General features: G+C 64.6%; 6 protein-coding genes across 6 annotated transcripts; 5 read left to right on the plus strand and 1 right to left on the minus strand.

Annotated features, from left to right (window-relative positions):
- Nucleotides 1-843: 843 nt before the first annotated feature.
- Nucleotides 844-13,986, plus strand: ACA1_336900 (uncharacterized protein; the record flags this gene model as incomplete). Its single annotated transcript, XM_004338202.1, has 1 exon — nt 844-13,986. One exon carries the CDS (start codon nt 844-846, stop codon nt 13,984-13,986), a length of 13,143 nt encoding a protein of 4,380 aa, XP_004338250.1.
- A 130-nt stretch (nt 13,987-14,116) lies between these two features.
- Nucleotides 14,117-16,839, plus strand: ACA1_336910 (actin subfamily protein; the record flags this gene model as incomplete). The annotated part of the gene is made up of 10 exons (XM_004338203.1): nt 14,117-14,287; nt 14,485-14,600; nt 14,775-14,883; nt 14,987-15,094; nt 15,199-15,291; nt 15,413-15,536; nt 15,828-15,976; nt 16,000-16,037; nt 16,145-16,417; nt 16,506-16,839. The coding sequence occupies 10 exons, from the start codon at nt 14,117-14,119 to the stop codon at nt 16,837-16,839; spliced, it is 1,515 nt and encodes a 504-aa protein (XP_004338251.1).
- A 129-nt stretch (nt 16,840-16,968) lies between these two features.
- On the plus strand, nt 16,969-18,076 carry ACA1_336920 (uncharacterized protein; the record flags this gene model as incomplete). The annotated part of the gene is made up of 5 exons (XM_004338204.1): nt 16,969-17,132; nt 17,376-17,454; nt 17,549-17,659; nt 17,753-17,860; nt 17,963-18,076. 5 exons carry the CDS (start codon nt 16,969-16,971, stop codon nt 18,074-18,076), a joined length of 576 nt encoding a protein of 191 aa, XP_004338252.1.
- An 83-nt stretch (nt 18,077-18,159) lies between these two features.
- Nucleotides 18,160-19,333, plus strand: ACA1_336930 (SWIM-domain containing Srs2 interacting protein 1 family protein; the record flags this gene model as incomplete). Its single annotated transcript, XM_004338205.1, has 7 exons — nt 18,160-18,242; nt 18,405-18,510; nt 18,596-18,721; nt 18,798-18,857; nt 18,896-18,950; nt 19,009-19,059; nt 19,152-19,333. 7 exons carry the CDS (start codon nt 18,160-18,162, stop codon nt 19,331-19,333), a joined length of 663 nt encoding a protein of 220 aa, XP_004338253.1.
- Nucleotides 19,334-19,456: 123 nt separating this feature from the next.
- ACA1_336940 (uncharacterized protein) lies at nt 19,457-19,758 on the plus strand (the record flags this gene model as incomplete). The annotated part of the gene is made up of 2 exons (XM_004338206.1): nt 19,457-19,460; nt 19,505-19,758. The coding sequence occupies 2 exons, from the start codon at nt 19,457-19,459 to the stop codon at nt 19,756-19,758; spliced, it is 258 nt and encodes an 85-aa protein (XP_004338254.1).
- A 266-nt stretch (nt 19,759-20,024) lies between these two features.
- On the minus strand, nt 20,025-20,978 carry ACA1_336950 (uncharacterized protein; the record flags this gene model as incomplete). The annotated part of the gene is made up of 4 exons (XM_004338207.1): nt 20,025-20,159; nt 20,236-20,563; nt 20,669-20,760; nt 20,865-20,978. 4 exons carry the CDS (start codon nt 20,976-20,978, stop codon nt 20,025-20,027), a joined length of 669 nt encoding a protein of 222 aa, XP_004338255.1.
- Nucleotides 20,979-21,017: the final 39 nt, after the last annotated feature.

Below are 21,017 nucleotides of genomic sequence, written 5' to 3' on the forward strand. Positions count from 1 at the left end.
AACTCGACCGCACACACACATGTAAAAGCTTGTACATACGACAGCTGCAGTTCGCGCCTTTCATCTCACATAAAATAACCGTTGTAGATAATCAATCACACTCTGGCGTGGAGGCTCACCACCTTTGTCAGCGCCCAACCTTCCACTGCGGCAGGCCAGAGCCACCACCCAAAGCTCGAGATAGCTATGTATAAAGCTTATACTTAAAACACAAAATAAAATCAAAATAAAAACGCAAACTTCTCTCTGACTCAAAAAGGAGAACATCACGATGGAGCGTGGACCTGCCCTTTCTGGATTCATGAAGAACGCGACCAAACCTTCTGCGGAGATTCACTCAACTAATGAACCTCGAATCTCTGCATGGCGGGCTCCCTCTCATCTCGCCTCCTCATTAATCTGTTTTTGTTCATCTTCTTTACTCTCTCCTTACACACCTCTTCCTCCTCCGCTTCGATTGATGCTGTGCCTCGCTTGTGCATAGTGGTCAATTACCACATCGGTATGTGATCCCCGCTACACGAGCAAAAACCAAATTGGGCGACTGATCTGGTTTCCATCTCCCATTGTGTAGCAACCCTGCCCGCACCCGACGGGCTCGACACCCCCACACGAGCAGCCGCGCAATGGCACAGCCTCAAGTGGGCACAGGACGCGTGTGTAGAGCACAAGGGCAACCCCTTCTCCTTCGCCGATGCTGACTGGCAGCCCCAGCCATCCCTCACGCTCGCCGCCGACTTTGCCCGGCGGCAGGGCCTCAGCGCGTCTGGCGGCCGCGTGCGACGCACGATCACCGCGCGCCTCTCGGCCGATGGGCAGCAGCTCGACCTGCTCAACATCACCATGGAGTTCGGGCTCACTGTCAAGTCCGCCAGCGCCAGCGCGAACGTCTACGGTGTCATGACCAAATCGATCGTCGCCGTACCGCTCGAGGCCGCCGCCAGCCTGCCCGTCGGGTGGTACGGTGGTTTGAATAGGAACTCTGCTGCGTCGTCGCTGGCCCTGTACGACGCCGATCTCTTCGACGGGACCAACCCGGCCGTGGTCGACACTACGGCGAAGCCGCCTGCCGACGTCGGCTCGCTGATTGACATCTCCGGCATCGTGCGCGACGTGGCCGGCAGCCCGGCGCTGCGTCAGGTCCTGTTCGACGTCTTGCCATCGGCGCTCACCGAAACCGCGCGCGGCGCCTTCCTCAACGCTTCGTCGTTCGCACCCGTGACCCTGGCTGACGTAACTGTGGGCGGCATCCGCACCTCGGCCGCGGCCACGCCGGGCGTCGGCGTACTCCTGCAGAGTCAGGTTGAGTGTCGCGGCGCCGAGTGCGCCAGCATGCCGTTCGCCGAAGCGCTCCAGCGGCTCGTGGCCTCGGCCGCGCGAAGCCGCGACCTGTGCCCGACACCCGTGCTCCTGGTCGACTCCCTGCGGGCCTCGCTCAGCGTCGACCTCACGGTCGGCTTCCTGTCCCCCACGGCCCCTGCCGACCTCACCCAGTCGTACGTGCGCGCCAGAGGCATGAGCGCCCGCAGCGAGGCCTTGTTCCGCTGCAGCGAGTCCTACGTGGGGATCGCGCTCTCCGTGTCGGCGCCGCTGGACCAAGCCGCAGCCTATTGGCCGCTGGCGGCACTCACCGACCAGCGCACGGCGGTAGGCTTGGTGCGCGCCATCCCGCTGGTCACGCAGGGCCGCATGGCCGGCGTGCTCCTCGACTCTGACGCCGCGCGCCACCACGTGGCGCCCTTCGATCTGTTCTCGGCCCACGGCGGCGGACTCCTGCTCCCCGATCACGCGCTGACGGAAGCCGACCTCAAGTTCAACGTGACGGCCCTCTTCGCCGCCATCCAGCACCGGCTGGCGACGTCGGTGCCGCTGGTCGACGCACTGATGGCCGACCTCCTCCCGAGCGACTCGAATGCTGTCGCCGCGCTAGTCGACGCCTACGTGTCGCAGACGTTCCACCCCACATTCTTTGGATTCCTCCACTACATCGCGGTGCTGCACGACAGCGAGCTCCAGGTCTTCGTGTCGCCCGACGGCCTCGGCGCTACACTGGCGATGGACATCGCCCGCCAGCGCGTCCGCCTCTCGAGTCCCTCGGCGGTGGGCGTCGACGTGATCGTGTCCCACGCCAACGCCGCGCTCCACACGCTGAGCGCTGCTGCCGTGCAGCAGTTCGGCTCCCTGTCCACCTACGAGGTGCCCCGCGTGCCCAAGAACCTCACCGACACCGACGTCGAGCTGGCCCGCTTCTTCACCGCCGTGGTGACCATCAACTGCACCCACCTGCTCGACTCACGCACCAACAAGACGGCCAGCGTCGACGTGGTCACCGCTCCGCGCTTCTCCGCAGTGGCCTCGGTCCAGGCCCAATTCAACGCCTCCGACCCGACGCTGCTCTTCAGCAGCGCTTACGTCACCTACGACTTTGGTGCGTCCACGGCGACGGCGACGGCCCAGGCCGGCTCGGCCGCGGCGGGCGTAATGGGCTCTACGGTCGGGCTCACCCGCGACGGCCAGCTGGCCACCGACGGCACGTGGGGCAACCCATCGGCCCTGCGCGCGTCGCTCGACTCCATCTCGGCTGACCTGTTCGAGGTCCCCTGGGCCGAGAGCGCTGTGCAGCCGGTGGTCGGGCTCGACTTTGGCGAAATGGCCCGCGGCATACGGTTGGTCGACATGATCTCGGATCTCGCCGTTAGCGAGGCCATCAGCTCCACGCAGCCGATTGACGGCTGGACCCTCGCCGGGCTCATCCAATCGGCCATCGCTGCCTACGCGGCGGGCGACGATACCGTCATTGCCGATGTGCGCGTCGTGCCGCTGCTCAACGCACAGACCATGGACGTCTCGCTGGTCATCCACAACCAGCGGCGGTTCCAGGTGGCGACCGTGGGCACGACGTGGGACTCCACCGCTGACACCGCGCGGCTCGCCATCCCGATGGCACTGATCACGACGCTGCGCTTCACCGTCAGCCCGTCGGCCTACAACATCAGTGAGTTCTCGGTGCGCGGCGGCGGCGAGCTCCGGGGCTGGGTGATCCCATTCACCTACGGCATGCTCGCCGGCACGGTCACCGGCGGCAGCGCCTCGGCCGCGCTGGCGGTCAACCTGCCCGGCTCGACCCACCTCCGCGTGACGATGGCCGTCGCCACAGAGCAACTGGCCCTCCGCGCGCAGATCGCCGATGAAGACCTGGTGGACCCGAGGCGAGCCGTGCTGGTCGTGACCAAGGCTGACGACGGCGTCGACGCCACGCTCGGCACGCCTACAGTCACCTCGTCCCGCGTCATGTCCGTGCTGAGCGAGGTCATCCTGCCGGCGCTCCCGCAGGCCTTCAGCGGCACGCTCAACGTGCCGATCCCGCCGCTCGACAAGCCGCTCGGCTCGATCACCCAGTTCGGCCGCCTGCTGACCATCATCAAGCCCTGGCTCGGCAGCATGCCGGCGTCGTCCAACAGCGGCCAGCTGGTCCAGTCGGCCACCTTCTGCCCGGGCGCCACCGGCCCGAGCGGCGGCAACGTGACCGCTTTCGCGCTCAACGTCACCGTCAACGCCAACGCCCTGGTCACCTGCAAGGCCGCAGGGCCGCTGGCGCCGGCAAGCGTCGGCGCGTTGCGTGATGACGTCACGGGCCTACTGGCCAGCTGCGGCCTCGACTCCTACCTGGCCGTCCGCGTGCTGGCCACGCAGACCCAGCCCGACGGCACCGAGTGCGGCCGCGTCGGCTTGTTCCCCGCGGTGCCCGGTATCATCTGGAGCTTCGCCATCGCCACCGTGTCGGTGGGCGGCAACGTGAGCATCGACGGCAAGTGGATCACGTCGCCCAAGCCCGCCTTTGGCACCTGGGCCGACTTTGCGCGCCTCATGGCCGCGATCTTCGCCTACGACAACGACCCGCTCGGCACCGGCACCGCGCAGTGGACCACCACCAACGCGTCGCTGGTCGTGCCGCCCGAGCTGGCTGCCTTCTACCCTTCGGAGCTGCCGGCCATGTCGGTGCGCGTCGAGGCCGACCACGTGGCCGACGACTACCAGTTTGTCATGCAGCCGCGCATCAGCGCGTCCGACGGCGTGATCCAGCTGAGCTCGCCCAACGCGACGGGCACCGGCGCGGTGGCTTCGACGCTGTCGGCCGAGATGTTCACCATCTTTGGCGGGCCGCCGCTGGGCGGGCGGGGCAACATCAGCCTCAGCACCTGCTTCGACGGCGTCAACACGACGACCAATGGCACGCTGGTGCCGGCCGCGCCCAATAACACGTTCGTGCTCACGATTGGCGCGCAGGTGCTGTCGACCTCGTTCCGGCCCGAGTGGCTCAGCGTGCAGCAACTCGTCGTGCTGCCCGCGGGCAAGCTCCTGAGCGCGGCGCTGATCGACGACGTGGTGCCGCAGGTCAACGAGACTCTGCGGCCCATGCTGGCCATCTACGAGGTGCCCGGCGACGGCGTCATCCACCGCACGAGCCAGGTCCGCTTCGACCTCGCGCGCCGGCAGCTGCCCGACGGCCGCTGGATCCTGCCGACGGCCTTCGGCATCAACGCCGTCTCACCGCTGCCCGCCATCGCCAACGCCACCAACGTGCCCTCGCAGGCCGTCATTCTGGCCAAGGACCTGCTGATGACCCTGGCCACCAACGTCGAGGCTGCCGCTGCAGCTCAGACCGACGCGCACGGCCGGCGCACCACCGGCCCGCCGACGGCTCAGGGCCGCATCGGCGTCGTCGCCTTCACCGCCGCTCGGCAGCATACCCTGAGCCGCATGACCGTCACCATCGCCGGTGCCTCGAAGTTCCAGGCCCTGACCGACCTCTACCCGTCGCGCGAGCGCTTCTTCGATTCTTTCACCGTCGGCCTACAGGTCAACAACACGGCCGTCGTGACCGGCCTCGACGTCAACGACGTCACCGGGGCGCCTCCCAATTTGTCGGCCGTCGGCAGCAGCCGCGGCAGTAATGTATCGACACCGGGCATCACGTTCGGGCAGGTCGGGCACTACGTCGTGGACAGCCTCGACTCGCTCAAGAATCTCACGCAGCGCCTGGGCTCCTGGTCGTCGTCGTTCAACGGCACGCGCCGCGCGATTGACACCTTCCGCGGGCTGCTGCGAACCAACACCTCCATCTGCTCGTGGATCGACCTGGCCGACGGCCTGGCCGCCGTCCTGGTGCAGACGCCGCTGGTCAGCGCCCAGATCCCGTTCGCCCACCGCAGCTTCGGGTCGGTGCTCAACGACAACCTGGTGGCCTCGCTCGACAGCCTCCAGTCGAGCGTGTGCGGCGCCCACGAGCCCTTCTCGCTGGGCACCTTCTGCGACCTGGTCAAGCCGGCCTTCAGCGGCACCACGACGGCTTGCGCCAACGTTGAGATCTCTGACACGGGCCTGGCGATCGACTTGGTGGTGGAGCCCTTCAACCGCACCTACGTCGACCAGGTGCGCTTCGACACCAGTGCGCTCTTTGCCGATCCGAGTCTGCCGGTTGGCATCGGCGCCGCCGGCGAGGTCACCCTCAACGTGGCGTTCGACTTCCGCCTGCGCCTGCTGGCCCGCTTCGGCAACAACGGCAGCCTGGTCACGTTCGGCCTCGACCGCGAGGCCACCTCCTTTGCCGTCGCCGTCGACTTTGACCTTCAGGGCACCGTCCAGGGCAACTTTGGCCCCGTCGCGCTGGCCCTGCCCAACTCGCACGTGTGGGTCGGCAGCCCGGCCCGCCTCGTCGCCCGCCTGCCCCCCGCCGCTCCCGCCGAATCCGACGCCGCCGTTACCGACGAGTCGAGTATCGCGCTCGTCGACCACCACCAGCGCTCGTCGAACGCGACGCCCGAGGTGCGGGTAAGCCTGACCGGCTCGGCGGGCTTCAGCGCGGTGGTGGGCTTCAGCACCAACGTGCAGTGTGTCGTGGGCGTGGAAGTGACCGACCTGGCGGCCTTTATCGCCGGCCAGATGCCGAGCGTGACCCAGCGCAACTGCGGTCAGGGCTTCGCCGTGGAGCTGCTCGAGCTGCTCCACCAGCAGCCGCTCCTGGCCTCGTTCGGCCTCGGGTTCGTCGACCAGTGGGAGACGGGCCTCGCCCAGTTCATCGACCTCATCCTGGTCGCGCTGCGCGAGGGCGCCGAGCTGCCGCTGGTGGGTAAGCTGGTGTCGGGGCTCCTCACCGACGCGCTCGGGCAGGTCAACGGCGCCGACGCCGTCAACAGCCTCACGCGGGCCATCAGCACCATCACCGACCGCCTGCTCACCAAGAGCGCCGCCCAGAACGAGGCCGACCTGGAGCAGCTCGTGCTCGAGCTCTTCACCGAGGCCCTGTGCTACGAGTTCCGCGACCTGCTCGTGTCGTGCCCGGCCGTGCCGCAGCTCAACTCGTCTTCATCGGCGACCGAGTTCACGTGGCCGCTGCACTTCCGCGGCGCCAACAAGCGGGCGCTGCCGCACCTGGACGTGAGCTTGGGCGACCACGGGCCGGCCACGCTGGCGCTCAAGTGCGGCGCCGACCTGGAGATGGAGTGGGACCTGGTGATGGTGATGGCCTTCAACCGCTCGCACGGTCTCGCGTTCCGGTTCGAGACGTCGCCCATGTTCCTGGGCGACATCGCGCTCGAGGTGGAACCCGGGTGCGAGCTGTCGGGCACGCTGGGCTGGATCGGGGCCGACCTGGCCCTGCACAACCCCAAGCTCCTGGAGGCCAAGCTCACGGTCGACAAGAATCTCGAGATCGACTTTGTCGCCGACGCGCAGGTGCTGGGCGCGGCCGAGCTGGGCCTGGGCGGCGAGCTGGCCGAGCGGCTGGCCAAGGCCGGACCCGACGCGCTCGACACGCTGCCGCACTGGCAGGCCACACTCAACCTCACCTGGGAGTGGGACCTGCGCCACAACCCGCACCTGGTGCCCCACTTTGCCATCACCGACATCGGCTTCTGCATCGGCCGCCTGCTGACCAACGTCATCGGCGGCACCGTGTCGCAAACGATCGACAAGCTGCTCCACCCGCTCGACCCGGTGCTCGGCCCCGACGGCATCCTGCTCAAGCCCGTGCCGGGCCTCTCGGGCGTGTTCGGCAACAACATGAACCTCGCCCAGCTTCTCATCTACGCCTGCCAGTCGGCCACCGAGTGCAAGGTGGGCGGCCTGCTCGAGATGCTCAAGACCTTTGCGCAGGTGTTCAGCGACGTCGAGTCGCTGGCCGACATCTCGTCCATGCTCGGGGGCGAGGGCTGCAACATCGTGCAGCTCGTGCGCAACTTCACCGTCGACTTCAAGCAGGCCCACCCAGAGCCCAAGTTCACCGGCGCCGTGCCGCCCGACGGCCTCCAGTACAAGGGCGCCGCCGCCGGCAACGACAAGCTCAAAGACGCCGCCGGCGGGTTCCACCGCGGCGTGACCACCGCGGGCAAGTTCGGCATCCGCCTCTACATGTTCGACGACCTGGCCAACACGATGATGAGCGCCATCACGGGCAAGGACTTTGCCATCGCCGGCGTCACGCTGCCCGACGTTACGTTCTTCGTCGGCATGGAGTGGCCCATCATCGTGTGGGACCCGCCCGAGGTCGACATCATCGTCGGCGTCAACGCGCGGCTCACGCTCTCCTTTGGCGGCGTTTCGCTCATGTACAGTGGCCTCGCCGGCGCCTTCAAGACCAAGTCGCCCGGCGTGCTCTTCAGCGCCCTGGCGCTGCCCACCAAGAACGACGACGGCTCGGTCCGCTGGCCCGTCCAGGCCGCCATCGGCCTCTATGGCGGCGTCGCCATCGATATCTTCATCTTCCGCGCCGAGACCTATCTCACCGTCACGCTAGAGGGCGACGTCGGCTTCGTCGACCTCGACAACGACGGCTGGGTCACCTTCAACGAGATGGCCTTCCTCATCCGCCTCAACGGCCCGGCCGGCGCCATCCGCTTCCGCATCGTGCTCTCGCTCGGGTTCGGCATCAAGATCCAGACGTGCATCAACCTCCTCGCCGTCCGCTTCTGCTTCACGTGGACGGACCAGCACTGGGAACACTCGTGGACCCTCTACGACAGTTCGAGCAATCCGCTCGACTCCCTTGCCATCTCATCGGGCGGCCACACCTCGGTCAACCTCGCCCTCGTCCAGTTCGGCGGCGGCAAGCGCTCGGCCGACAGCGCGCCCGCGCTGGGCTGCGACTCGTGCGAGGTCGGCGCCAACAACAACGGATACAACGGATCGAGCATCGCTATGACCGATTACGGTTCGGCGGCGCCGCCCGACCCGGGCCTCACGTTCTCGGTGTTCCAGACGCCGCAGGGCATCACGGTCGACTTTACGCCCGCGGGAGTGACCGAGTTCGGCGGCGCGCCGCACATGTCACGCGCGGGCCTGCCGGCATCGCAGTCCCTGATAACGCACGGCGACCCGGGCGGCTCGGCCTTCACCTGGTCGATCGGCTACGTGACGCAGCTGGTGGTCCTGCCGGACTATGATACGGTCACTATGCGCTACCAGGTGGCCGAGTACCGCAACGTGAGCACCATCGCCCTGTCGCCGCAGGCCGTGACGCCCGACACGGTGCCCGGCGTCACCATCACCCGCTGCGCGCAGGTGCACTTCACCAAGCCCAAGGCCGGCGTCACCTTCAACGTGTGGGGCCTGCCCTGCCCGGTCCTGCTCGAGTCCGCCGTCGCCACCAACATCTCGCTCGCGGGCGACGTCGCCGCCTATGCCGGCCGGCTGCTCGAGATCCAGGGCGAGGTCTGGTCGGTCACGAGCGCCATCACCGCGACCGTGCTTAATATCACCGCGAAGAGCCTCATTGCCGCCGACGGCGAGCTCACCGCCGAGATTGGCCTGCCGGCCGCCTACAAGACCCTGTCGGTCCAGGGCGACCTCAAGCGGCCGTCGACCTACATCATCTCAGAGGTGGCGGCCGGCGTTGCGGCACGCATCACCGGCGGCTCGATCAGCGACCGGTTCGTGGTACCCGACATGCGCCTGCTGCACGGCAGCACGCTGATCAACGGCGGGTCGGGCGACGACACGACCGAGATCACCATCGTCACGCTGCCGGGCGTAGACATGCTGGTCACGGCCAACGCGATGGGCCTCGTGCTGCAGGACGGCCACAACGCGTCCGCGGGCAACAGCACCACCCTGCGGCACACCAGCATCCAGCGCCGCACTTACATCATCAAGGGCGCGGCGGACACGCTCTCGAACGTGACGCTGCTCGGCGTGGAGCGCGACGACTCGGTGGTGGTGGTGGCCCACGGCGAGCCGGGCGGCACCATCTCCCAGCGCATCACCGGGTGCGACGGCAAGTCGGAGCTGCGCGTGACGTTCCAGAACGGCGGCCATCACGAGGTGAGGATCGGCAACAACCACCAGGTGACGGGCATGCGCTGCACCGTGTGGCTCAACGCCGTCGCCAACATCTCGCTCACGGTCCACGTCATCATCGAGGCCTCGGCCGAGACGCGGCCGCTGCAGTACGACATCCAGCAGAACACGATCCTGGTCTACGACGTCGAGAACGACGGCAGCTTCTTCCACCTCATGTTCAACCAGATCGACCGCGTCGACGTCCAGTTCGGCCTCGGCGGCTCGGTTCTGCGCATGGCCGAGGGCACTGTCGGCACTGAGTACGTCTTTGACTTTGGCACCGGCGCCCAAAATGCGACCAACGCCACCAACGACGACGGCGACAACGACGTCACCAACATCGCCAACATCGCGGCCACCGATAGCCCGCTGCTGCTGCTCGGCCGCATCACGCAGGTCAACATCGGCCCGCAGCAGTCCCGGGTCGGCAGTACCGACCCGCTGAAAGGCATACTCGCCCCGGTGGCCATCGCGCAGCAACCGCCGCCGCAGAACGCGTCGGCCACACCCTGGGAGGCCGCGATCGTGCGCCTGGCCGCGGGCACGGGCAAGGCGGCGCCGGCGCAGCACTACTACCTCGACGGCGGCTGCCTCGCCGCGCAGAACCGCACGGCAAGCGGCCGCGTCACGCCGTCGCACATCACCATCACGCCCTCGGCCGACATGTGCGACCTGATGACCGCGTACGGCCTCGCCGCCGCGTGCGTCGACCCGTGCCCCGTGGTCTACACCGGCCCGATCAACGTCGCCATCATCACGGGCTGGGCCGATGACTCGTTCTACGGCGTAAACGTGAGCCAGGCCAGCGTGACGATGGAGCTCGGCCCCGGCGCGGACAACGTCACCTGGTTCGCCGCCCCGCTGGCCACCAGCGGCGCCAACGGCACCGGTAGAGCCCAGCCCATGGCGCAATTCGACCTCGGCCCGGGCGCCGACTCAGTGCTCCTGGACTCGCCGATGGGCAACGCCACGGTCCTGCTGGGCCGCGACACCGATGTCGACGTAGTGGCGTTCTACTACGGCGGCCTGTCGCTGCCGCCGAGCGTGCACGACAACGTGGTGGCGCCCGTGGGACCCGACAACGCCGCGCTCGCCCTCCAGCAGGTGCGCACCGAGGACCTGCTCTTCATCTACGGCGGCCGCCTGGCGGTCGACACTGCCGAGGCCGCCGCTGATGTTGTACCGCTGGCGACCGTGGCCGATGGCGGTGAGTCGCGGCCCGTGGTGGTGGTCAACGTCACGGTGCCCGGACAGGTGATCAACATGGACGTGCAGTCGAACGTCACCTACCGGGTGGTGGGCTCGGCGCAGCTGGCCACGGTCAACCTCAATGGCCAGGGTCGCCAGAAGCCGCCGTTCCCTACGGCTTCAGACTGGGACGTCGTCGTCGACGTTCCGTCGTCGGCCCAGGTCGACGTCAACGTGCTGGCCGTGCCCGGCTCGCGCTCCCTGACGACCGTGAACGTCACCGGGGGCGCTGACGTACAGTCGGTCCAGCTCGAGTCGCTCGCGCCGGCCGGCCTGTGCCGCACGACCGTGGGCGTGCTCGAGGTGCGCACTATGCACGTCGACCACATCAAGCTCGACGCTACGCAGTGCCCCGTCGACGTGCAGGTCCGGGGCACGGCTGACGCCGACCTCGTGATCGTCACGCCCAACAACGCCACCGAGTCATCGGTCCGCCTGCTGGACCTGGACAGCGCCGTACTGGTGGTCAACGCCACGGTCGTCGTCACGCCGCAGGCCCTGCTCGCCAACCGCACCGTCGTGGCCGTCGGCCCGCGGTCGCAGGTGACCGTCGCCGACTTTGACTTTGCCGGCGGCGTGTCGTTTGTCGACGGCTGCCTGCTGGGTTCCGACTTTGACCCGATCACCGCTCCGTTCTCGCAGTGGCTCGCCCGCGAGGCGGCCGCCGTGGGCGTTAACGACACCAGGCGCGCCGCCAAGTGCTCGCTCTTTGCGCACCGCGCAGACAGGTTCAACCTCACCGCGCCGGCGCTCTACGTGGGTGGCCTCGGCGCGACGGAGCGGTCGGCGGTCATTCGCCGCCTGGTCCTGCAGCGCGTGCCAGCCAGCGTCACGATCGACAACATCGGCTCACCCAGCTGGCGCAGCGCCACGGTCGCCGGCTCGGTGCTGGGCGTCGACGGCCGGTTAGAGGTGGACCTGGAGGCCGGCGGCCGGCTCATGCTGACGACGGCCGTCTTCGGCGACGCCGACACCAGCACCCTGGACATCTATGCCACGTCGGCAGCGAGCCGCGCGACCAATGGCACGGTGCCGCCGCTGTGTCAGTGGTTCTTTGGCACCGACGACGGCGGGGAGCTGGGCGGTGCGACGCTGCTTATGAGCAGCGTCGACGACGACACGGCGCTGGCGGCGGTCTACGCCTCGTCGCTGCTCGACCCGTGGCACCTGCCGCTGGTGCGGCTCCACGGCCCGGTGCGGCTCACCACCCAGCTGCACAACCTTACCGACAACACGACGCGCGACGTCATCGTCGAGTCCGCCGCGCTCCAAGTCTACGAGTCGCCCGACGTCGAGCCGCTCGTGACCGTGGCCTGGGTGGCCCATGGCGCGCACTCGTCGCAGCCGCAGGGCAGTCTCCAGATCGAGCTCGCCGACGGCAGCAACCGCGTGGCATTCCACAACGTGGTCGGCCAAGCGCGGCCGTTCGGCCTGCCCCTCATCATCGTGAACGATACGGCCGTCGCCACGCTCACGCCGCCGTCCGCCGGCGCGTCGGCACCGGCCATCGAACTGCTACACACGTCGGGCATGCAGGCCGACCTGGACACCCAGTTCCTCGACCCGCTGGGCAGCGGCAGCAGCGCCGCGCAGTACTGCTTCCAGCCTAACGAACAGTGCTCGACCAACGCCTGGCTGTGGCTCAGCGGCCGCCTGGCGCCGTGGCTCTCCACGGAGCTCGCGTGCCGGTCGCGCGACGCACTGGCCGCGTGCCGGAGCCAGGTCTTTGCCTCGCTGAGCCTGCCCGGCGGCAAGCACCGGCTCCGCGCCCTCTTGCACCCCTCGCTCGCGCCGTCGCCGTCGACACTGCCCTCGCCCTCGGCATCGCCGTCGCCGTCACCGTCTCCATCGTCGTTGCCGCCGACGTCGGCATTGCCGTCACCGTCGTCATCGCCCCAGAACTCATCACTGGCCTCGCCCTCACCGTCGGCATCATCATCGCCCCAGAATGCATCGTTACCGTCGCCCTCGCCGTCTGCATCGGCATCGCCCCAGAATGCATCATTGCCGTCGCCCTCGCCGTCTGCGTCATCATCGCCCCAGAATTCATCATTGCCGTCACCGCCGGCAGCGTCATCAGCGGCCTCACCGTCAACATCTTCGCCGACAGCGCCGTCGCCCTCGACGTCATCATCACCACCGCCGTCGCTCCTCGCGGCGATGAGGGAGACCCGGGCCACGGCGCCGAAGAAGCCCGCCAGCGTGCCGTTCGTGCTCTACATCACCGCCGGCCAGGCCGACATACCGGACCCGGCCGCCGGCGCGCTGGCCCAGGCCGCGCCCGTCCAGCGCACCTACACCACGAGCGTGTTCGTCATGTACGCGGGCATGACCCTGATGGGCTTTGGCTGGTGGGTCATTACCGGCATCGTCATCCCAGCCGGCTGGGGGGCGTTAGTCATCACCGCCTCCCTGGCGGGCCTGCTCGGCGCCTCGACCGCGTGGGATCCGCGCGTGGTCGCCGTCGTCGAGGGCTCGTACTGGATCCTGGCCACCTTCGGCTCGAGCTGCGAGCCGCTCGGCGCCTTCCACGTCACCGTCATGGGCGTCTTCGTGGCCGCCGCCCTCCTGACCGTGCCCGCGCTCGTGTTCAAGCGGCTGCGCAAGGCCCTGCCGGCGCTCCAGCGCGGGCTGACGGCCGTGACGGTCGTCATGCTGCCGTTCGTGATCGTCCAGGTGCCCGGGCACGACGGCGCCCTGGGCTGGGCGCTGTTCACGGGCCTCGCCGCCGTGTGCGGCCTCGTTGTGCTGGGCTCGTACTACTTCCACACCTTCAAGGCCCTGCCCAGCCGCAACCGTCGCTACTTTGCCCTGCTGCCGGCCATACTCATGTCAGTCGTGGTGGTCGTCATGTCGATCCTCGCGCGCCTCCGCGACGACAACGGCATGCCGCGCGAGCTCTTCTACGTCGCCGCCCTCGCCGCGCTGGCCGTCGACTGCGCCGCCAGCCTCAGCAGCATGCTCGTACTCATCTCGCTGGTCAAGGGCTGGTGGCGCGTCAGTCCGGTCATCATTTCGGGCGTGGCCATGTTCTTCAGCGTCGGCTGCGGCCTCATCTTCCTCATCTCGATCGAGGCGGCCGACGCGGGCGAGCTGGCACTGGTCATGTGGTACCTGTGGGTGCTCTTGCCCACGGCCGCGGCCATCATCGTCATGTGCCTCCCGTACCCGGTCATCACCAAGCCCAGACCGAGCTTGGCCGGCGGCAGCAGCACTGACCAGCGGCCCCAGCGCGAGCTCTCGACGCCCGACGACGATGACAGCGCACGGCCGCTGCTCTCCCTCAATCGCACCGCTACGACGGGCGACGCCCCTTCTTCTCCTCCCTCTTCATCCGATTCGGAGGACGACGAGCCCCGCCACTTCGAACCGCCCACGTCAGGCCTGGGCATGTCTCTGTAATGAATCTCTTTCACACATTTTTTACCACAAATATATATATAAGTTTTATAATTATTTTTTTTTACCTGCGCTTTGGATTTTCTTTTCTTTTGGTACAGCTTTTTAATTCTTTTTGATTTGCTACACAAAGATGGCGGTGGCTTCACCGGCGCTGGAAAGGGTGCGGGCGGGGGAAGCGACGAGTGCTGCGGGGGCATCGACGCCCACGGTGTCTTCGCCAGCGATGGTGACGTCGCCCTTCACCCCCATCGACGCGGCCAAGGGTCCCACAGGCGTGGTCATCGAGGTGGGCGCCGTGTTCGTGCGCTGTGGATTCGCTGGCGAGGCCCGCCCCCGCCACTTTCTTCGCACCCCCTCCACCGTACGCTTTCATCACCCCTCAATTTCATTCAATTGAATAAATGCTGTGCCTCATTTATTATTTATTTATTCTTGTTCGTTCTGATTGTTATTATGTTCTAATTTTTTTCATTTGTTTTCTTTCAACGTTGCTTGCAGATTAGGGAGAGGCTGGGCTCGCAGCTGGAGGCCCCACAGAACGGGATGGGCGACGGAGCGGAAGAGGAGCCGTGGCGCTCTGACCTACGCTCCGTACTCTACGACATATTCTTTAAGTGAGTCGACGCACACCACACACGACACACACACACGACACACACGACACACACGACGCACACGACGCACACGACACACACACACACACGACACACACGACGCACGCACGCACACAGCGAGGCACCGAGGCGCGTACCGGTTCTCATGTTTGTGTGTGTGCATGGTAACAACAGTCTACTGCAGGCCAACCCGCCGGAGCGACCCGTGGTGGTGTGCGAGAGCTTGCTCACCCCACAATTCTTCCGCTCCGCAGTCGCCGATCTTCTCCTGCGCTACCTCCAGGTGCGCCTTGTCGACCCACCCGCCGCCCACCACTTATGGCGCGCGCTATGTCTGTGCGCGTGCGTGCGTGCGCGTGCCAGCAATCTGACGTGTGCGATGGTAGGTGCCTTCGGTGCTCTTCGTGCCGAGCAAGGGGGTCGCGCTCATCCCCCTGCAAATGCAAACAGCGCTCGTGGTCGACACCGGCTACCACGACACGCGCATCCTCCCTGTACGTCGTATTTATTGTTGCATCCCCCCCCCGTGTGTGTCGTGTGTGTCGTGTGTGTCGTGTCGTGTGTTAATGATTTGAGTGGTGTGTGCGATCTGGCGCAGATCTTTATGGGCGCTCACATCGTGCACGCCCTGACCACTACCGTGCTCGCGGGCAAGACGTACAACGACCGGTTACGATCGATCCTCAACGAGGTACCACTCTTCCGCCCCCAGTGATGCTTCGACTCTGTGTTTTCCGCTTCTGAACACGCGCTGTCGGGAATGTGCGGTGGTGCGTGCGTGTGCGGTGGTGCGTGCGTGTGCGGTGGTGCAGCGTGCTGTGGTGGTGAATCCGTTCAGCAAGAGCAGCCAGGCGTGCGAGCGGCTCCCCGAGTCGGTGGTGGAGGACATCAAGGTGCGGCTCTGCAGCATCCAACCACAATCGCCCGAACTGGCCGGTACCCAACCCCCCTCCCCGACTCCTCCCCAAACCCGACCACATGGGAAGTGATGCCTATACAGATACTTCTGATCACACGCAGGCCCCAATAACATTTATTATAATTTGTATTAAATAAATAAACAAATATTAATAATAACTAGTTGCCTGGTATGACGACAACCACACACATTCTGATCCCCCCTCGATCGCTCTCTTGCCTTTGACTTTGCGATCGCGCCACAGCAGAGCACTGAACCCGGGAACGTGTGTTCTGTGCGTGTCGTGTCGTGTCGTGCACAACACACAGGGTTCACGAGCGATAAGCTGATGCAAAAGATGCGGTACGACATGACGGCGGAGGACTACATCGACATCGACGTGCACACGTGCGTCTACGCCGGCGAGGTCCTGTTCGAGAACGACGGCGACGAGGGCGAGGCGTCCATCGCCGCCGCGGTGCTCGACGCCCTCGCGCGCAGCCCCATCGACGCCCGATGCCCCCTCGCCCAAAACATACGTACGCCCGCCCCGCCACCCCAGTCTGCCGGTTGCTATGCGCCACGTCACACCACGCCGCGATTGGCTCACGCGCGTGTTGCAATGTGATTCATCGCGCCCTTAAAGTGGTGATTGGCGGCACGGGCCGAATTCCCGGCTTCCGCCGGCGTCTGTTGAACGAATCCAGCGATTGGTGGACACCGAGCCCCAGTACGCCGCGTTCAAGGCCCTGGCCGACCAGTTCTGCGTCGTCGACCCGGCCTTCCCGCCGCACTACCTCTCCTGGCTCGGCGGTTCGTTCATGGGCTGCGTCGAGCACGATCAGGCCATCACCCAGGCCCAGTACACCGAAGGCAAATACAAGTTCCCCGACTGGCTCCGTGTCGCCGACGTGAAACGGTACCGCACTCACGCACACGCGCATAACCGCACACCCGCTATCGCACACGCACACGACTGACGTGTGCCGTGTGTGGTGGTGTCGCAGGACGATGAAGGAGCGACGAAACCCGTTCATGGTGGCCCCGTCGCCCGGGCCATCGTCGACGCCGGCCACGACCCCGCGCCGACGCCTCATCTCGATGGCCCTCTCCGGTGGCGTGCGAACGCGACTCCGCGACTCCTTCTCCTCCCTCTCCGTCTCCTCCTCGCCCTACGCCCCACCTTCATCGTCATCGGCATCGGCATCATCGAACTCCGCCACTTCATCGCCCCCTCAATCATCTTTCGCCGCGCCCGCCTCGCCCTACCACCCTTCCACGCGCCGGGCCACACCCACCACCGAACCCGCCTCGCCAACACCCGACCAATCCGACGACTAACCCAGTCCTGGTTTGTCTACAATAATAAACATGTTGGTATGCAACGAACATGAAGTGAAATAGGAATATCCCTGAAAATGATAAACAATATTTGTCTTTTATTTCAGACCTAGAATGCAGCAGAAGACGATGAAGAAGACAGTCAGGGTGCTGGTGGTGGACAAGGGCTTTGGGCGAGGCCGCGCGCTGGTGCAGGCTCTGGGCGAAGGGTGGGAGGTGGCCGTGGTGGTCGTGCCCGAGCCTGCCGACGCCCTCGAAGCCGGCGTCGCAGACCTGCGCCCCGCCCTTGCCTCGTTCCCCTCTGCCACCCCTCCCCTCCCACCCCAGCCCACCGCACCCGCCCTCCCAGCAGGCAAGCACTCATTTTATATATTATTACTATTTTTATATTTCTAAATTTATTTTATTCCGTTTTAATCATGTACAATTTGTTTCTTATTTAATTTTTATTTCTTTTTTTTTAATTTTTATGTAGGAGGACCGCCGCCGCCTCCGCCGCCACCGGCGCTGCCGCCGGACGTGTTGGTGGCGGGCAGTCGCGGGGGCAAGCTCGCTGCGGCTGTCCTGCGGCGAGGACTCTGGAAGGGACCCACCCTCCTCGTGTCCGCCATGAGCGTACGTCGCCTCGATCTCGACACCTCTACCCGACCCACGCGTGTGCGTGTGCGGTGGTGCGTGCGTGTGCGATTGACAAAGGCCGTGAGCACAGACGACCGAGTGCTGTTCCGTGCAAGGCGTGCCGATCGTGCTGGCCCACGGGACGCGCGATGGCACCAACCCGATCCACCGCGTCCGCGATGACGTACAGCTCGGCACCAAGGTCCGTCGTCGCCCAGGCCTGGCTCGGGCTACACCTCGCAATCGCGGCTGACGAGGAATGAAAACAACGTGGCCTGGCGTGGTGAGTGTGTAGGGTCTGTTGGTGTTGCACGAATTCGACGATGACCACCATCTGGGCTCCATCGAGCTGGGCGACACGTTCCGACAACTCCTCGAAGAAGTCTACGCTCTTCAGTTCAAGGTTCTCTCATTCCTCCAGTCGTAGGTCCTGCTTACGTTAGGCTCATCCTGAACGCGCTTATCTGCTTCGTGTGTCGTGTGTCGTGTCTTGCGGCCAACAAAGGTTGCCGAGTGCGTGGCTGCTGATGATCGCGCGGGAACCAAGGAGTCCTCAGCTGGCGGTGGCCGGATGGCTCTCTTCGAGCAAATCACCGCCCGACGGAAGAACAACTGCTGAACGCAGCCAGATCAAACGCTTTCCTGGAAATCAAATGAAGAAAACAATTGGTGAATTTGATTTACATCAAATTGACGAAAAAGATGGCATCGACAGCGGATCCGGGCAGCCTTGAGGCGGTGGCAGAAGAGCTCTTCCTGAAGGTCAAGACTGCTGGGCGATGTACGTACTCGGAGGAAGATCTTCCATTTCGAGTGCGATTTTAGAGCTTGGGCTGATTTTCAATCCCCATCTCACTTTATCCTCAGTCACCGACGATCTCTTGCTTTCGTACATACTCCCTCTCTTGCCTCCTTGTTCATTTATTCATGTATCCAACACCTTCCAGGCTCTACTTTGTGTTTGATGCGGTTCTCTTCGCCGCGTTGGACATCATCGATCGCAACCGAGTTGTGCAGGTCGTTGCTACACCCTCTGGGCGCAGCTACTATCAGGTACGCCCCTCTAGGCGTGCGCTGCACCCACTCGGCCTCGACGATGCACCCTCACACGCGCACACGCGCTGTCCTCGTCGAGCAGCTGGCGGGCCAGGGCAAGAAGTCGGGCAAGTGGAGCACCAAGTACATCTGCTTTGGCCACTACTGCTCCTGCCCGGCCTTCACCTACTCCGTGCTCAAGGGCGACCCGCGCGAGACTCCCTTCATGGTAGGCTCTTCTTCCCTTTGGGCGGTCGACCCTTTCTTGCAGTGGTACTCATCACATGCAACTTCTTCTTCTGCAGTGCAAGCACCAGCTGGCCGTGCGGCTGGCTCCGTTGGTTGGCAAGTGTCGCCGGAAGGAGGTGGGCGATGACCAATTCGCTGATGAGCTGCTCAACAGCGGCGGCTCTTCTTCCCTTCCCTGAGCCTAAAGACCACGCTCATGTATATTGTCTGTTCATAGTTCTTCCGGCCTGAAACGTTCAATCCCTCGTCGATTGCCCGGCGCAGCAGGTTCCACAGGGCATCAGCCCACTTCGCACATTGGGACAGGTCTTGGGGAAGGTTTGACATCAACCAACTCCACTCCTCGCACAAGGGGGCGGAGAAGATGGCTAAGGCGGGCGGGGAACTCAAGCAGCCCATCCGGCAGGCAGGTACCGAGCGGCATGTCTTCGGGACCGAGGCGGGAGTGGGGCAGAGACCGATAGCGCTCCTCGGCCACCTCGAGGTCCACGGCGCACTTGTAGAGGTCGGGGCAGAGGGGTCCGTGACGCCGGCTGATTTCCTCTCTGAGATCGAAATGGCGCCTCTGGCGGGGTTGGCAGCGGGATCTTGAGCTGTGAGAGAGCATCTTCGACGAGTTGCACGTTTCCGGCCGAGCGGTGACCTGCCACGAGCACCCAGAGGTTGGCGAGCTCCTACCAACGCCTGCCCCCATCGACGACGTGGCTTGCTGGTCATGGGTACTTGGAGCATTCTGACAAGCAGAAGGCGGATTGGCCACCAGACCTGGAAAACGAGAGCATCAGGGTGGTGCTGGTGGAGGGCCAGAACGTGGAGGAGCTGTGGGTGCCGCTCAAGCAGGGCCACCACAATCCGCTCCTGCCTGATGGGATGCGACTCGAGGCTGCCCGAACAGTGGTGGCTGATGCCAATGATGAGAAGCTGCTGTGCAAGACCTCCATCTCCTGGTCCCAGTTCTCGCTGTACGGGGGCTGGTGTGACGAGAGGCATGGCACTGGCTACAAGCTCTACAGCTAACAGGGCCCCTTGAAACCAGGGCTGGAAGAGACTGGCGCCCAAGAGGCTCTTCCTTACAGGGCCTGGCTACTTTGTGATGAAACTGCCACTCTTGTGGGAAGCTTGGCCAGCAGGAGGAGCCTCTAGACATTGACAGCATCATTCACTACCTCAATCCCGCTACGCTTTCTCTTGTTCTTCTGGTCTTCTAGACTTGTGGTTGACCAAGGGTACAGAATAAATAAACCGCAGTAGGAGTTCAAAAACGATCAGTTGGGCCTTCTTCTTCAGTCGGCGTGGCTGTGCTCCTCGGTGTTGTCGTAGGTGGCCGGCACACCGAAGAAGGAATTGAGACCCAAGTCCACCGCGGCGTCCACGAACACGCGGGGCAGCAACCTCTCCAACAGCTCTGGCATCGCTCCCTGCTCATATCCCACATCCCGCATCGCATCAGTTCTGTGTCATGTGTGCGGTGCGTGTGTGCGGCGTGTGGCGAACCTTGTAGAAGCCATTGAGGCCTTCTCGAACAAAAATCTGCTGCACACAGTCGAGGACGCCGGCGTAGACGACCCCGTCGGCGCTGAAGGGCGCCACGCCGCCAGCCTGGGCCTCGAGGCGGCGTAGAACAACGTTGACCGGCATGGTGAAGGCGACGATGATGGCGGCCTCGATGATGTCATCGATGGCGAGCGCCAGCGCGTGCTTGAGGTTGTGGAGCACACCCTCGCGCGTCTTGATCTTCATGATCAGTGTCGACAGCTTGTAGCGGTCCGTGAGGAATCCCACCACATCGTAGAGGATACCGAACGAGATGAACGCGCTCAGGCTGTACAAAAAGAAAAGAAGTTTAAAAAAGCATATTCAAATAGAATAATTTTTGAATAAATGGGATTAAATAAAATAAAGCTCGATGATGGGCGGTGGCGCGTACTTGTTGGTGATGAGGCCCCACCGTTGCTCTCGCCAGATGACGCCGATCGATTGGAAGAGGCCGGTGTACTTGAACGAGCCGTCCGGACGCCTCTGTAGTTGATTGCGATGCACGGTGAGCGACATGCACATGTGGCCCACACGTCACGCACTAAACGTTGAGCGAAAAAGAAGTGGACGCCTGGGGTGCGGTGTACCGACTGGGTGCGGAGGAGGAACTTGGCCTTGAGGAAGGGAAGCGACAGCAGAATCGCGCCGGCAGCCGAGGCCATCGCGCACACGGGACCCGTCCAGCCACCACGCTGATACATGTCCCTACATAACATATTTATTATTTTTTTTTAATAGAG

The sequence above is a fragment of the Acanthamoeba castellanii genome (genome assembly GCF_000313135.1).
Source record: "Acanthamoeba castellanii str. Neff unplaced genomic scaffold scf7180000084596, whole genome shotgun sequence".
Classification (NCBI taxonomy): Eukaryota; Discosea; order Longamoebia; family Acanthamoebidae; genus Acanthamoeba; species Acanthamoeba castellanii.